General features: G+C 40.4%; 1 protein-coding gene across 1 annotated transcript; it reads right to left on the reverse strand.

Moving 5' to 3' along the window:
• Positions 1–2,090: 2,090 nt before the first annotated feature.
• On the reverse strand, positions 2,091–12,110 carry LOC140238234 (uncharacterized). Its single transcript, XM_072318170.1, has 2 exons — positions 4,760–12,110; positions 2,091–3,408 (listed from the first exon to the last, which is right to left on the reverse strand). The coding sequence occupies exons 1-2, from the start codon at positions 12,108–12,110 to the stop codon at positions 3,128–3,130; spliced, it is 7,632 nt and encodes a 2,543-aa protein (XP_072174271.1). The 3' UTR covers positions 2,091–3,127.
• Between the last annotated feature and the right edge of the window lie 4,000 nt (positions 12,111–16,110).

The raw sequence follows: 16,110 nt of genomic DNA on the forward strand, positions 1-16,110 counted from the left end.
AGTCCCCTGTATGACATCAATGCACATGTTCTTACACAATCACATCAATTGCCAAATTAAACACAAAAATCATTGTACATCTTATATCTTTCTTGCTCTACCTTGTCACAAAAGCAGGAACTCTCATTTCTTTCAAGCAGTGCAAATAAACAGTGGGAGAAGGAAATGCCTAAATTGAGAGTTGCATGCATAGTTCTTACTGAGAATGAACAATTCCTATTCAGGGGAGAGCATTAACTATGTAATCACTTCCTCATGCAGGTGCTTGGGTTTTAAGTGCAATTCTCCATCCGCTTAACAAAGGTTTCCTTCATTGGAAGGTAATGTGTAAATGGTATGACTGCTGTACCTTCCATTCATTCAATCTACATTTCAGGTGGGGGTGGGGGGAAGCAGGAGCAATTTTGACAATCAACTTTACAACTGCAAAGTCTTGCTTTCAATAAACAGTGCGTGCTGTACATTTCCTGCCTTTACACTATGAAAACAACCTGTGCACCACAAACGCCATCTTGACTTGGTCACTCTGCCACTTTGTAGAGTTTGGAGAAAAATACTAGCACTCATATTTACATGAAAACAGATGACTCTGGAATACATATATTGTGTCCAATTTCTACATGTATGTACACGTTGACTGCAAAACACAGATGCAATGTCTGTTGAAACACTGATGTTCTATACTGAACTCATTCAACCTGTTCACTTCTATTCACTCAACAAAACAAGAAGGCCCTAGCTAAAGATGAAACGTGATTTTTCATGCCATGATAAAGGCATCCTACACCCTTGGGAATATGAAAACCACCATATGGGACAGCCCTCAAAATGCTCAAGCCTGACCACCTTTACCTGCGATAAGCCCCCAGAGATGGAACAATAACTCTGCTGAGCTTGTACGTAGTAAGTCTTTATGTAATTGCAGCTTACATCAGATTTACACTTGTATTCTTAGCAGAAAAGGACTTATGTAGAGGACTATTAAAGTGAAGACTTTGCTTGATGGCATCAAATGACCAGCAAAAAGGTGTCCCCAGTGTTCTGGTGTAATTCACTCATTCCTGATTGCCAGAACAAATATTTAGATGTACATACATGTATGCACTGCATGTAGTTTTTGCACAATAATGGAATACTTTTTTACGAATACGATCCTCAACTTTCACAATAAAGAGGACCTTCCATTCACTCCGGACAACCTGACAGACATTCTCTGGTCTAGAATGCCAAAATGTTTCCTTCATTCAGACAAATCTGGAAAGTGATGCAATTAAAACTAGAACTATCACTGAAGGTGATTATTTAATACACCCATTCCAGCAGTCCACACCCCTATGGTGTCTCGCATGTACAGCCTGTATATTTACATGTACCTACACCTATATATCATACATACTAAATTTAACCTTGATTGCTTGAATGCTGTGGAAGTAATATGATTTACAAAGTCTTGGTAAAATTGTGACTACCATGGCAATACTTTGTCTGGCAAACACAAAAATCATGCATCCACATCTATACCTCAAAGCCACAATGTCAACCAAACTTGGCTTCAATAACTTCACAATTGTCGAAGTAGTTCACTCCACAAGATTTTAAAGAAAATATGCAGTTTCCATGGCAATTCCTTGTCAGGTTACAAACATATGGAGTGTCTTGCATTAACTACAACTTAAATCATTAAACATACCAATTTTGAAATAAATTGCTCAAATACTGTGCATTTATGTCGCTCTACAAGGTTTTGGTAAAATTGTGGTTACCATAGCAAAACTTCGTCTGACATACCATTACCATGGCAACACTTTGTCTGGCAAACACAAAAATCAGGTCTTCCACATCTGTATCTGAATGCCATAATGTCTACCAAATTTGAAATTAATTGCTTTAATACTGTAGAAGTTGTTAGCTCCACAATGTTTTGGGAAAATTGTGGTTACCATGACAATCTCTCCAACATATACACACAAAAAAAAACATGTCTTCGTCCTGCACATCTACATCTCAATTTCATCATGAACACTAAATTTCATCTAAATTGCTTCAAAACTGTAGAGGGAGTTTTCAACACAAGATTTGCAATGGACCGCCTGAACAGATCAACCACACATTGATTCCTATCCCCCAGGTACACTTTTGAGTATGCAGGGGTATAAAACATGCTTTTGAACCTCCATAGGAAGTTTGATGGAATGGGTGTGCGGAGAGTAGGACTCGCACACTGAAAATCTTACAAAGGGGAAACAAATTGAGGAGGAACCTTCGCAAATGTATGCAATTTCTGTGTGTAGGTACTTTTATCAACTAGGGGTGCTTTAATTGCTGCTAAGCCTCAGCATGTCTTTGTTTCTTAAAGTCAAAGCAGCATTTGTCCCATTAAAAAATCAGCTTGCCTACAAAGATATTCTTCAAAATCTCCTGCCAGTGATGTGTCTATTTGTTGTATAAGATTTTGAAGAAAAAGAAAAACATGCCACCCATCAATGCTGTATCACTGCTACCACGATTTCATATCAACAACGATAGAATAAAAAGCATTCCATCAAGACTTACATATCATTTACAAGCCAGAACACCATAGAATGTGTATGACCTTGACTGCCTTCTCCAATATACATGGTGTAAACAGACTCTAACATCATTGACATATTAAATAGTACAGAAAAAAAGTGTATTTCTGCTGTCTTCAAAGATACAATGTATAGATAGAATTAAAGATGCTGGACTGAAATATCTGAGATTTGAAAATGTCATCATTCATCTTGTAAATGGCCAAGCATTTGAATGCAAAAAGCATGTGACTGAATGATTTCTGATATCAGCAGAAGTCGTCATTTCCCCTGAAAGTCTTGAGTGATTCAAACAGGCTCCTCCGTTCAGCAATCATTCAACTGTGCATGAAAAATATTGCATAGGGCTCAAAAGCTTGTATCTTTACATACTTTTCATGGTGACACGGCTGGTAGTCTTATGCACAAATTTCCATTTTGCTTGATGATAATTGATTTGGCAACATCCGTCCTCGTTGGCAAGTTGTTTTTGTTCTAGAGTTATTGTCTATCAATGGTCTAAGAGTGGCACCTGTTGCCAGGGGTTTCCACACAGCATCCCCAACACTGGGATCCACTCAGTCGTCAAAGGAGATTCCGGCGATGTGCAGGTGGGTCTTTTCATGCTTGCGTAGGATCCACTTCTCGCTGAGCGGCTTGTCGCATATGCGGCAGATGTAGGGCTTGTAGCCGGTGTGGGTGCGCTCGTGCCGCTTCATGTTGCTGCTGCTGGGGAACGTCTTGTTGCAGTATTTGCAGACAAACGGTTTCTCGCCCGTGTGCACCCGCTCATGGAGGCGCAGCTGGTTGGGCTGCTTGAAGGATTTGTTACACATAGTGCATGGGTAGGGTAGCTCTCCTGTAAAGAAAGGGGGGAGTGGGATCACCAAAGCACAGTTACTTAAACATTAAAATGAGTGGCATCCTCACACTACATGTATGCAACCACCAAGACATCAGATACATGCCATTACTCACCCAAACCTGCCATGACATGAAATTTTGTTCAAAATCTTGATCTCTCTGACGAAGAATTTTGTGAAAGAACTGTGATCTGCTGTGTCTCACCTTTTAAAGGGATCGTATGATTTTGGTTGAGACCTAACTTCGGTTTCTGACAATTTTTGGTGAGATAATGAGAAACATCTTATGAATTGTGAAAGAGCATATAATTCCAAGAGGGATTCAATAATTTTATTTGATGAAAGTTGATTTTGAAATGGCTGTGATATCCAAAAAAGAGCAAACCTAATGCACAGTGGGACCCTCCTTTTATTATGGTCACTTTGTTTTACTTTGTTTTTTAATGTCTCGGCCATTCCAAAATAAATTTTCATCAAATAATCATTGAATCCCTCTTGGAATGACATGCTCTTTCACAATTCATAAGATGTTTCTTGGTATTATGCACAAAGTTAAAAGCTTAATCCTCATCGCCACTAAGACTGTACCATCCCTTTAAAGCGTGGAGACTTTATTGTTTTTTTCCTTTCTCTTTTACATACAGGTACATATTTTAAGAACACAGAACCTTTGTTGTTATGGCCCTGTTGACTGCATCATGTTAGGCAATATTTGGCAAAACAATAAAAAAAAGTGATGAAAGATACTTCAGACACAAAGTCAAATTTCTGTTACAGCTCACAAGTGCTTCATCAAATCTGCTATGGACTTTGCATTACCTTTCTGTACTGCTTTTATATGTAATACAATGTAGTTCACTTGCATGTCAAACTGAAATGAGAATATCTTACCTCCTTATTTCTACCAATGCTGGGTCTGATTCTTTGTAAAAGATAATAATCTCTCACTCATTCATTTCATTTTCTTAACTCAATTTCACGAAACATACATGTACATCTACACACTTTTGCACTGAATACATGTCTCACATGTACACTTTCCGTGTGAGAGTATCAACTACGAGTACATGTTGCCCGCAAATTTTTGCACAGTTTGATAAGTTATGCACGGACAACTTCTGAAGATAATGTTCAAAATGTTATATCAAGTTAATCATTATAGGTGAGTTACAGGATCTCTACACTGTGTGTGGCATTGTGTGCATGAGGTGAGTTTCCCATTGTCTAGATCACACCCAGCACATCATACATTCACCTCAGAAGCTCAATTTGATACTGTAGGTAAGTCTGTAAGATGCACCTCTGGTGCTCTCATTTTCTTTTCTGTGTTTCGGGCCTGGGACTTACCCGTATGAATCTTCTTGTGATTTTCCAGCAGCTTTGTGTCAAGAAATTCTTTGCCACAAAGGGTGCATGGAAACCGTTCCTTCTTCACCTTGATCCCCAATCCTTCTTGCTTGGTAGTATCGGCGGGAGACGCCTCTCGCTTGGTAGCCTTTGCCTTGATGTCTTTGGAGTGAGACTGGTAGTGCCTGACAAGATGTGCTTTCTGTTTGTAAGTCCTGCCACATACAAGGCACAAAAACAGGCCATTGTGCATATGCTCTGCCTCGTGCTCTTGCAGGGTTTCATCACTCTCAAAGTTCACCTTACAGATGGAGCAGAGCTTTGGGAGGTTGGTGTGGGTAGATGCAAAGTGCTCCTGCATGCTCTTTTCATCCTCAAACTGCTTCATACACATGGTGCACTTCACAGTCTCAGCAGTTGGGGTGAAGGAGATCGAGAGCTTCTTGAATCGGTTTGCCGGCATGGGTTTCCTCTTGATACGATTGTCCTCTGCTTCCTTCTCTGCCTCAGCCAGCTTGGCTCTCTTTGCCTCAGTACAGTATTTGCAAGAGCAGTTCCCTGTGCGGCACGTTTTGGCGAGTAATCGCTTCCTGGGCTTCCTAGTGACAGATCGAGCATCATCTTGACTGCAAACCGACTTCACCTCCATTTCATAAGCTTTGTCCACAACCTCTTGGCTTACAGTCTCATAATGCAAAAGGTCAACTACATCATCATTTTCGGAAAGAAATTCACATGAGATGACGACTTGATCAGTAGCAGATGCCACCAAGCCAGGCTCTACCTTCTCCACACTCTGCTCTATCTTCTTGGATGCAATTTGATCATCAATCTCTACTGTCTCCTGCATTACCTGTGAGGGCTCCTGAGGTTCTTGAGGAACGCCAGCTTTGGTTAGAGGAGCAGCAGTCACTCCACCTTCGCTCATGCTCTCGGACATCTTGAGAATTTCTCCTAAGATGATGGTTGCTGTATCTTCACTTGCCTGGAGAAACGAATCAGTAATGTTTTGATCAGACAGTGGGTCACTCAGAACTGTAGGCTTTGCCCTGTTTTCCTCACTCTGTACATCCATCTGGGTGGGGAATTTGACCCTGGCAGTTTCACTAGCAGTTTGAATGCCACTCACATTATTCTGTACTGTTTGTCCAGCTTGGAGTGGTACCTTGTTGGACACTTTGGAATCTAACAATTCTCCTTCAGAGGATCTTACATCAACAGTTTCTGAGGTAGTTTCAGCAATCAAGAGTTTACCACTATCTGCATCTGTGTCCATTGGCTCTGGTTCATCACAAGCATCACAAGGCAAATGCACCACTTGACCATCAACGGATTGGGTCCCTCCATCATCCTGCATTTCTGTCAAGCTTCCAATCTGACTCTCTTGCCCTGGTTTCTGAATGGCACCATCCCTTCCAGAAGCAAGTCTCTTGACTTTCATCTGATCCATACCACCCTTGCTTTCAGGTACACACAGTTTACTGTCAGCCTCGAGCACTATCGAAGGATTTGCTGCCTTGCCATCAGTAGGACCGTCTCCAGCACAACTGACCATGTGCTGCATAGCTGATGTATTTTCTTGCCCCGACAACTCAGAGAAGTGAATGACGTCTTCTGCTATCTTCTCTGCAAGATTTCCGCTAACCTGCTCAATGATTTTTGAAACGTCCATCAACTCCTTTCTGACCTTCTGAGCTCTCTCCTCAAGGGGCATATCTTTGCCTTTTGAATCCAGTGGTGCTCTTATTTCTGAATTTGTTTCAGTTAGCATGACAGTTTCATCTGCTCTATCAAAGTTCACTTCTTCTGATGTACCATTTCCAGCACATGTTTCATCTTCTGACTGTGCTGACTGAGATGGCAACACTGCTGAAATATTTTCATGTGGCAGTTTTAAATGTGCATCATCTATGTCCACAGCAGCTGTTGTTTTATGGCAACTGTTCAATGTACTATCTTGCATCTCTGATGCTTTAGCAAAATTACCCTCCTCGTTAAGGGATGTAGTCCCTCCTGTATCAGACTCATTTCTAATAGGTACAGTACCAGCAGTATCAACTTGTGATGGCACTTCTTGAGAACTGTTGCAAAATGCTCCCTTTGATGCAACTTTCTCATAAACGGACCCTACAGACTCAACAGCAGACACTGATGATATGCAAGCATTCCTGTTTTGGTCATCTGCATTCATCCTCTCAGAGATTACCACTCCTTCAGAAGAGCTGCCTAAGTTTTGTTGTTCCCTCCCTGAAACAGCATCACTTGCCACATCTATTTCACCTTCAACATCCATCTCAGCAGTTTTACCTTCATTAATATTGTCCCCTACACAAACTTTTACATTATCAGGTGTCTCTTCTGCCTCTGTCAATGTATCCACTTTTGGTGTGTCTGTTTCTCTTTGGGCAGTTTGTTGGTCTCTACTGGAAACAGTTAAATCTACCACAGCAGTGTCCATCACCATGTTGAAGGCATTATCAACCCTGCCTTCCTTCACTTGCTTGGAGCTGACTAAACTTGCTGCCTTATCAGCATCGCCTTCGACAATGGACAATTCAGAATTAATGGCAGACTCTTGTTGCTTTGGGGTGGAAGAACTGGCATCATCTGGTTCTGACATATTGGTCCTGGAAGACACACCTGAAGCATCTGGAATCACTCTGTCCAAGTCACTTTGCACAGATACTTCACTTTTGTTGTGAGCTTCATCCCAAGTTTCTGAAACAGGACACACATCTTTTGCTGCTTGTTCATGGATGACTTCAGCTGGCTGATGAGTGTCCAATGTGGTGAAAGTGCAGGAGGGCACAGCTGGACCTGTATGTGCCTGCATGGACTCTGGCTCACAGATATCAGCCTCATCACAACCCATACTGGTCGTTTCCTGATCCTCTGACATTGTCATAGTTCTTTCACTACTCTGCACTGTGTTTTGTGACACATTCGTCTCACTTGCTGCTGGCATGGAAGGCACTTCATCAATCATTAGGGTCTCACTCCCCGATGTGCTACAGCAATCATCAATACTTCCCTCAGGCAACTCTGCAGACTGTCTTGATTCTGACACTGTTGATTCAAGGATTGTTTTTGATTCCCTTGACTGTCCCATACAGATTGTACTGTGCAAAGGAGGCTCATCAGTTTCTATCGGTGTCAAGAGTGGTGCACTTGGATCCAGTTCATGTTCAACAATCTTCATGTTTTCTCGAGGAGACACAGATGTACTGACTTCAGATTCTTGCTGCCAAGGGGTGAGATTTGGTGGAGGAAGTGCTTCGTCTGCAGACAGAACCTGATGAAGTGCTTCGTCTGCAGACAGAACCTGATGGTGTGCTTCTTCCACACATACAGGGTCAGACACCATTGACTTCTCTGTTGCCTCTTGCCGCATGTCAATGTTTGTATCAGGCGCTACCATAGCATCAGTATGTTCAGTCATCTCTTGGTCTTCACTGCACTCATGGCTGTTTTCTGATAGCTGCAAAAGTTCTGTCCCAGACTGCATTTCATTGTCAGTATTGTTGTGCTGTTCCTCAACTCCTATGCTTGTCAAGCCTGCAACATCAGTATTACTGACAGGATGCTTTGACAACTGATTGGATGAGGAATCCAGCTCTTCATCTTGCCTATCTCCACTTTGATTACTTTCATTCTCTATGGCAGTTTTTAACGTTTGGGGCTCGTCTTCAAAAACATCTGTTCCAGACTGCATTTCTTTGTCAACATCATTGTGCTGTTCCTCAACTCCTAAGCTGGTCACACTTGCAACATAACTCTGACTAACAGGATGCTTTGACAATTGATTGGATGAGGAATCCAGATCTTCACCTTGCTCATCTTCAGTTTGATTACTCTCATTCTCTACTGCAGGTTTTGATGCCAGGGGCTCGTCTTCACAAATATCTGTCTCAGACCGAATTTCTTTGTCAACATCATTTATGTGTTCCTCAACTCTACTACTGGTCAAGCCTGAAGCCTCACTCTGACTGACAGGATAATTTGACACCTGACCAGATGAATAATCCAACTTTTCTACTTGCTCATCTCTATTTCGATCATTCTCACTTTCTGTTGCAGTTTCTGACACTTGAGGTTTGCTTTCACAAGTCTCTGTCCCAGATTGCATTTCTTCATCAGCATCATTGGGATGTTCAACTTCTGCGTGGGTTAAGAGTGCAACATCATTGTCACTAACCGGATGCTTTGACAGATTGGATGAGGAGTCACACTTTTCCCCTTGCTCAGCTCTGTCTACATCATTCTCATTTTCTGTTGCAGCATCTAATGCTTGAGGCTTATCTTCACAGATATCAATTTTATTGCCAATACTCTGTTCATCCACCTTTCTTGCCTCATCAGATATTTCAGAACCAAGTTGCATCTCCTCTTGTTGATCAGAAAGCACAGTTGTGTTTCCATGCTTTTCATCAATTCTTTCTCCAGACCCAATTGCCTCAAAATCTGAGATTTCATTTTCAGAATTTTGATTATTTTCATTGTCCATGTCTTTCTTTGAAACATCCACTAATTGTGCAGATATTTCTTCTGGAGATAACTCCATCTCTTGCTCTGCATCCTCTCTTGTCATCATTTCAGATAATTCTGACCTGGGCAATGTTTTGCTCTGGTGCTCATAGCTTCTGGTGAATTGTGTGGTGATAAATTTACTGCTTTGCTTTACCCTCTCTTGACATTCACTGACCATTTCAGACACTGAACTAATACTCTCACAATGCTGAGCTGTATTGTCTTGGTCCCTTTGAATTCTTTCCGCACCACTTTGGCTCAATACAGGTTCATGTACTGCTACTGCTGTTTCATCCAATGCACAATGTTCCAGCATTTCTGTATCATCATAAATGATTTCACTATCCCCAGGAGAGTCATTCTGAGTCTTTTTTGTTTCTGCTTCTAGCCGTGGTATTGTTACTTCATCAGGAGAGTCTTGAGGGGCCTCTTCTGGTGTTTTGTCCTGCAAGCCAGGAGTGCATTCCATTGGTTCATCAGCCAAAATTTCACAGGAAGGAGATGTTCCACCTCTTATCTCTGGAGCTAGGACAGGAGGATCGGGATGTAATCGTGACTCCACATCTCTGTCCCCTGCCGGGGCTGCTACGCTAGGCAAATCGGTGCACGTGTCATAATTCATTGTTTTAACTTCCTCCATTGGCTTGTCTTCTGTAGAGGTCCTTTGGAGTTCTGAGGGTGGGCTGTTTGGGGTGCTTAAAACTCTGCATGTTGGCATTTCTGGACATTTTTCATTTTCATTTCCTGCACTCCTTCCTGTGTGCGCTGACTCAGTTTTTTCTGTGCCATCTGATGTTCCTTCTGCAAATCCTGTATCATCAGCTGCTGGACAGGATGGGCTCTGTTCCATCTCCTGTGACTCTCCCTCAGGTTTGTCTGGTGACTCTATCAATGATCCTGGGGCAAATTCATCCTTATGCAATCTCCCATCTTGCATGTCCTTTTGCAGTTCTGGTGGAGTGGGAGTGGATGACGCACAACCAGGTGGAATGATTTCTGGTGAGCCAGTGACTTTGGAACTGAGTGGCAGGCTATCCATTTTCTCTTGCAGTGGAATGTCTTCTTTTGATTCTTCACATATCTTGTCAGCACTGTGTGGAATGTCGGGGATTAAAGTAGGGGTGGCAGCTTCATTTTTCTCTGAGTCAATGTCCTTTGTTTCTTCCTCATCAATTTCTTTTTCAAAAGAGTTACGGCACATATTTTCTAATGCTGTGTCAGTCATATCCTTTTCACTGACTGAAACCTCCACCATATTCTGTTTACCTGGTGCAGAACTGCTAACCGCTGGTACCTCTTGAACTGATCTTTCCCCCATTCCTTGACTCACATCGATGATACAATCATCCTTCCCTGACTCAGTCACTTCCATTTTTGCCATGTAACTTTCATCTACCTGTTTGCCACTTGTAGTATATACACTCGCACGATTACCAGCAGCTACCTCTGGGGCATGTTCTCTTCTGTTGTCAGGGCATTCTTCTATGTCCATGTTTTCACTTGCGACAAGATCAGTTTTCATTGTATTTTCCCCTGATTCTACAGTCTTTGGTCTTTCTACTTGTTCTTCTCCTTTCCAGGCCAGTGCAGTTTCAGACACGCTTTTATCTTTTTCTGGGATGGTATCATTAGCAATAACTGCAGTATCTGATCTTAATGGGTTTGCATTGAAAGATTTCTCATTTGTTGCATTAACGGCTACAATAGCTCCACTGCATTGAATATCATGTTCACCACCATTTTCCACCCCTTGAGGTTTTGTAGCTTCCATCTCTATCAATGTATGTGGTTTATGATCACTCTGCAAGTCTGTCTCTGGCACAAGCAAGGCCTGCGATGGTCCTGCTTCATAAATGTTTGACTCACATGGTTTTTCAAGTGAGCTCATTAATCTCAAGCTTGGTAATTCTGAGCAAGGGCCAACATTCTCTGCTGCAAAAACATTTGCTCCAGCACTCATGTTTGTCGGTAAAACCAATGGTTCATGCGTCATATCACGGTTCTGGGGTGTTTCAAAAGATACTTCCTCATCACTTGCTTCTCTTCTACTTGGACATTCTGTGTGCTCTACGAGTTTATCGCTCTTTCCTCCATTGGCCTGAGAAGAATGTATTGTCTGAGTTGTGTATGAAGTAGCACCACTTGCTTTCTCTGCTGAACTGCACTCCCCATCAAAGTTTGGGTCATGCAGCACTCTTTCTTTATCTGAGTTGTTTATGCTTTGAATCTTGTCCATCACTATCTTACAAGTATCAACACTCCTGGCAGACGATATGCTTTCTGCCAATCCATCATCACCAGGCTGCAAGTTCTCGACATCTTGTTCTGCAAGTTCTGCTGGTGGAACGCTGCTTGCTCCTTTGAGAGAATCAGTTGCAGCATCCAAACCTCCTTGTCCTTTCACCTTCAAACAGGAACTTAACACAGAACTTTCTACGAGCACACTTTTTGCCATCCCAGTTTCTTTACCAGGTGAAACACTCACTACCACATCAGCTGCTGTTCCTTCACTAACAGGGTCTGTCTCTGCAGTCACTGTAATCTCAGAACATCCATCAGCTGTCGTCAGCTGCAAAGATGTTGGTTCCTCTCCAATGGAAGTGGAACTTACCTCCATTTGCTCTGTGGCTTCCTCAACACCACTTGAAATTGCAAGATTTCTCTCTGTATCGCAAACTGTTTGTTCACTGTTTTCATGAGACGGACTGGGAAAATCACCTCCTGTATCCATTCCCTCTTCAACAGTGTCCGATAGAGCAGAGTTTGAATGTCCAGACCCTTCTGGAGGAAGCAGTCTTAGACTGGGAACAGAGCTCGACTGCATCTTGGTCTGCACTCGATCCTGCTCCTCGACAGTTGCTGTCTGGCTTTCCCTTTCGTCTGGGACATTGCATTCTGGCACTACATTTGTATCCTGCTCAACTTCTGAAGCAAATGATGTTCCATCCTTCTCCAAGTCAGTCCCTGAACCATGGGAAACTTGACAAGAATTGCTATCTACTTCCATATGCTGTATAGTGACTGCCTCTGACAAGCTTCCACCAGGAGTTGCATTAGCTACTGCACTGCCTGCATGTGATGCATCACAACGTTCAGCATCGCATTCCATCTTGAGACGTGTTTAAATGGGTGTGTCTACTTGAATAGGTGTGTCACTTCGGTTCCATCTAATGAGGAAAGAAAGAAAAAAATGAAGCATAAATTAATCTATTGTGAATCAAGAAAATTGCAGTCAATGAATCTTTCACATGTCAATTATGATGAGCTTTGCTTGTTTTTAGTTGTACAGATGTGAGTAAAGCTGTACATGACACAATAGCTTCACAAATATCTGTGCATTACCTTAATGACAGTTCTGCAAAGTGCAAAATTCAGAATTAAAAAAAAAATCACAATGCAAAATATTTCATAACAATTTTTCCCCCATGGTCTTTCTCTCAATCTGCATGCTAGTGATGTCAGAATTTTGGAACAGAGAGATTGGATCAAATCTGGAAATTTCACCTTGTTATTGCAGTGCAACTACAATGTACTTTAACTACCAATCATTTGAGTTGACCTCGCTGTGACTGGGATCTCATCATGTTTCAACTTAATTTAACTCTAAATGCACCGCTTACAGTCTACTTTCAAGTCTTGCACATCTTGCACATGACTTGCAAAAATGATTTGCAAAAATGAGGCATACCGTTACAACACTACACGACCTTATATTCATGCTCATCAGACCAAAGATGGCTTAAAAATGTGATTTTGTGTACAAAGTCAATGCAAACAGTGTTTTAACTCCTTATTGTACATGTTAAAGGTATTAGGATTATCCCTTTCATTTTCAATGACATGAAATTAATTAATCTCAGAATAACTATGCTTGAAATAGGTTGTGTGATAAACTTTGCAAGAAAAAAACAACAAAAGGTCAAAAAAAGAAATATATAAGAAATTTATAAGATACCAAAATACATAAGATTCCAATTTTGAAACATCATTTTTTTTTAAGTACTGTACATTGTAGGACAGCTACAAAGAATAGAATACAACTAGAAATGTCGCTTTGGCGACTGGTATGCCTCCGCCATAATGCATGATTTTCCCAATAGGTCTAGATAGTACATGTGGACAATGTGTGATTACATTTTCACAAAATTGGCAAAATATTAAAATGACAAGTTTGTCACAAATGTGTTGAATGTTCACCTTTCTTGACCTACAGTTGTAGGTTTAATTGGATGAATAGGAGAGCATGTATCTAGGGATTTAAGGACTTTAACTCGACTTTGATCCATATACATTTAGGCATTGAGTGATTTTCAAGGTACAGGTGTGGAGAAAAAGTGCAATTTCTGAATTGAATAGTAAATTGTTACCATTTTCATCTGGCCCTTGACCCTAAAATTCATAAGATAATCACTTTCAGGTAGAACATGCATAATATGTACTAAGTTTCAAGATAACTTGAGCCACTTCCGAGATATGGAGGAAAAAGTTAGTTCAGCACTTTCACTTGATCTTTGACCTTTTGACCTTTGAGGCAAAAAAAAAGAAGAAAAATTTTCCAGACAATTTCTATTAGGTTACACATGTATGCATACACCAAGTGTAAAAAAAAAAAATAAATAACCCTGCTGGCATAGCATGATAGGAGGGAAATAGTAAAATTTTGAAGTGTTGCACTTGACCTTTGACCCCTGACCTTTGACCCCATCAACCCTACATTCTCTAGATAATCACTTCCAGTCAGTATATGTATACGGGTAATTCCATGAAGTTGGGGCAGTGTCCATGTAGCATCGTGATATTTGAAAAATACATTTCAGCATAACTCAATATTAATTATGCTATACATTTATTGTTAGTAGGCTTTATATTTGCATTGAGGCCACACATTTTCTTGGAAACTTTGTGCCATTCAGACTCAATTTTGATGAAGTTATTAAACAATATGTAACGGTGTCCTGTAGCATCGTGACGTGTCCATGTAGCATCGTGATATTTTAAAATTTGGTCTTAAGAGACAAATTATGGCAATCAGCTTGACCAAAATTTGATGTAATATGCATATTTACTAGATTAGTCAGGTAGCTAAATATCTCAAATTTCCTGTACACAGTTTTCATTTTAAAAGAAAATTACAAAATGTATCACGATGCTACGCGGTGTCCTTTTTTGTTACATTCGGTGGACACTGCGTAGCATAGTGACATTTTTTGTAATTTTCTTGTAAAAGTAAGACTGTTGAATGGAGAGTAAAGATATTTAGCTATCTGACTAATTGAGTAATTATGCATATTATATCAAATTTTGGTCAAGCTAATTGCATTAATTTGTCTTTTAGGACCAGATTTTAACTATCACGATGCTACATGGACACGTCACGATGCTACAGGACACCGTTACATTTTTTAAAAATAACTTCATCAAAATTGAGTCTGAATGGCACAAAATTTCCAGGAAAATGTATGGTCTCAATACAAATGTAAAGCCTATAAACAATATATGTATAGCATAATTAGTATTGAGTTATGCTAGAATGTAACACTTTGTGCCCCAACTTCATGGAATTACCCATACACTATGTTCCATGAAGATACCTTCTAGAACAATTTTCCAAGGTATGGAGAAAAAAAAAGTTTTAATATTTTTACTTGACCTTTTGACCTTTGACCTTTGACCTCATGACCCAAACTTTCACCAGAGAATCTTAATTGGGTAATACATGTTTACACTAAGTTTCAAGAAAATATCTTCAGGCATTCAATAGATATGGTGGAAATAGTGAAATTTTATGTATTTCACCTTGACCTTTTGACCTTTGACCTTGAGCATGTGCACCCAAAAGTTGATAGGCACAACTTCACCCCCTAATACACATACATGCCAAGTTTCATTAGGATACCTCAACAGGTTTTGATAGTTACCTTGTCCACAAAATTCATTACGGACGGACGGAAGGACGGACGAACGGAAGGACGGACGGACAGACGGACAACCCGAAAACATGCCTCCGGCACCACTTCGTGGCGGAGGCATAAAAATAGGCTTCTAGTCTGAGCTTTATTTTGTGATTTAGAGCAAAAGGTATGAATTCCGCAAATATCAGGAATTCATATTAATTAACATTTATAAAATAAAACAAAGGAAAATCTATTTCATGTATAGTCTGGTAGATTATGCCACAGGTAATGTACTGTATAAGCTGTTATTTTTGGGAAATGGTCAATTCCAGCATAACGGACATGACATTCAGACCACTTTTTTGAAATTCAAACCATCACACAGTGAAATTGGCAGTCTCCGAAAGATTCTGAGTTTATCAGACACATTTAAGTATACGTAACACACACAGAAAATTTCATGGAAATTTTTCAAGTGGTTGTTGAGAAATTGCATTTTTTTGCGAGCGTAATGGACACGACACTAAATGGACAAGGCATTTTGATCTACTTATGTACCATTATGAAAATTCCTGTGAATTTTTGGATAAGATACAGCTGGTTTTGGTCTTCATTAAACCTTTAGGTCATGCTTTACTCATAAAGTCCTATTTTAGAGTAGTTTTACTGTTCATTCTTTTTTAATAGTTTAAAATATTGCGTAACGGACATGACACTTTGAGTGTAACGCACATGACAGTTCTGTCCACTTTTTGTAAGCTAACAGAATTTTTTTATTACAAGGTACAGCAGATATTCAATTGTTGACATAGTAAGGTTAGAACATAGGGACACACATCATAACTGCAATCTTGTAATATTTCTTATATTTTTATCATTTTAGGAGGGTTGGTCTTTTTATATATTTACAAAACAGACAAATATAAAACA

This window comes from Diadema setosum, chromosome 14 (assembly GCF_964275005.1).
Source record: "Diadema setosum chromosome 14, eeDiaSeto1, whole genome shotgun sequence".
NCBI classification, from domain to species: Eukaryota; Metazoa; Echinodermata; class Echinoidea; order Diadematoida; family Diadematidae; genus Diadema; species Diadema setosum.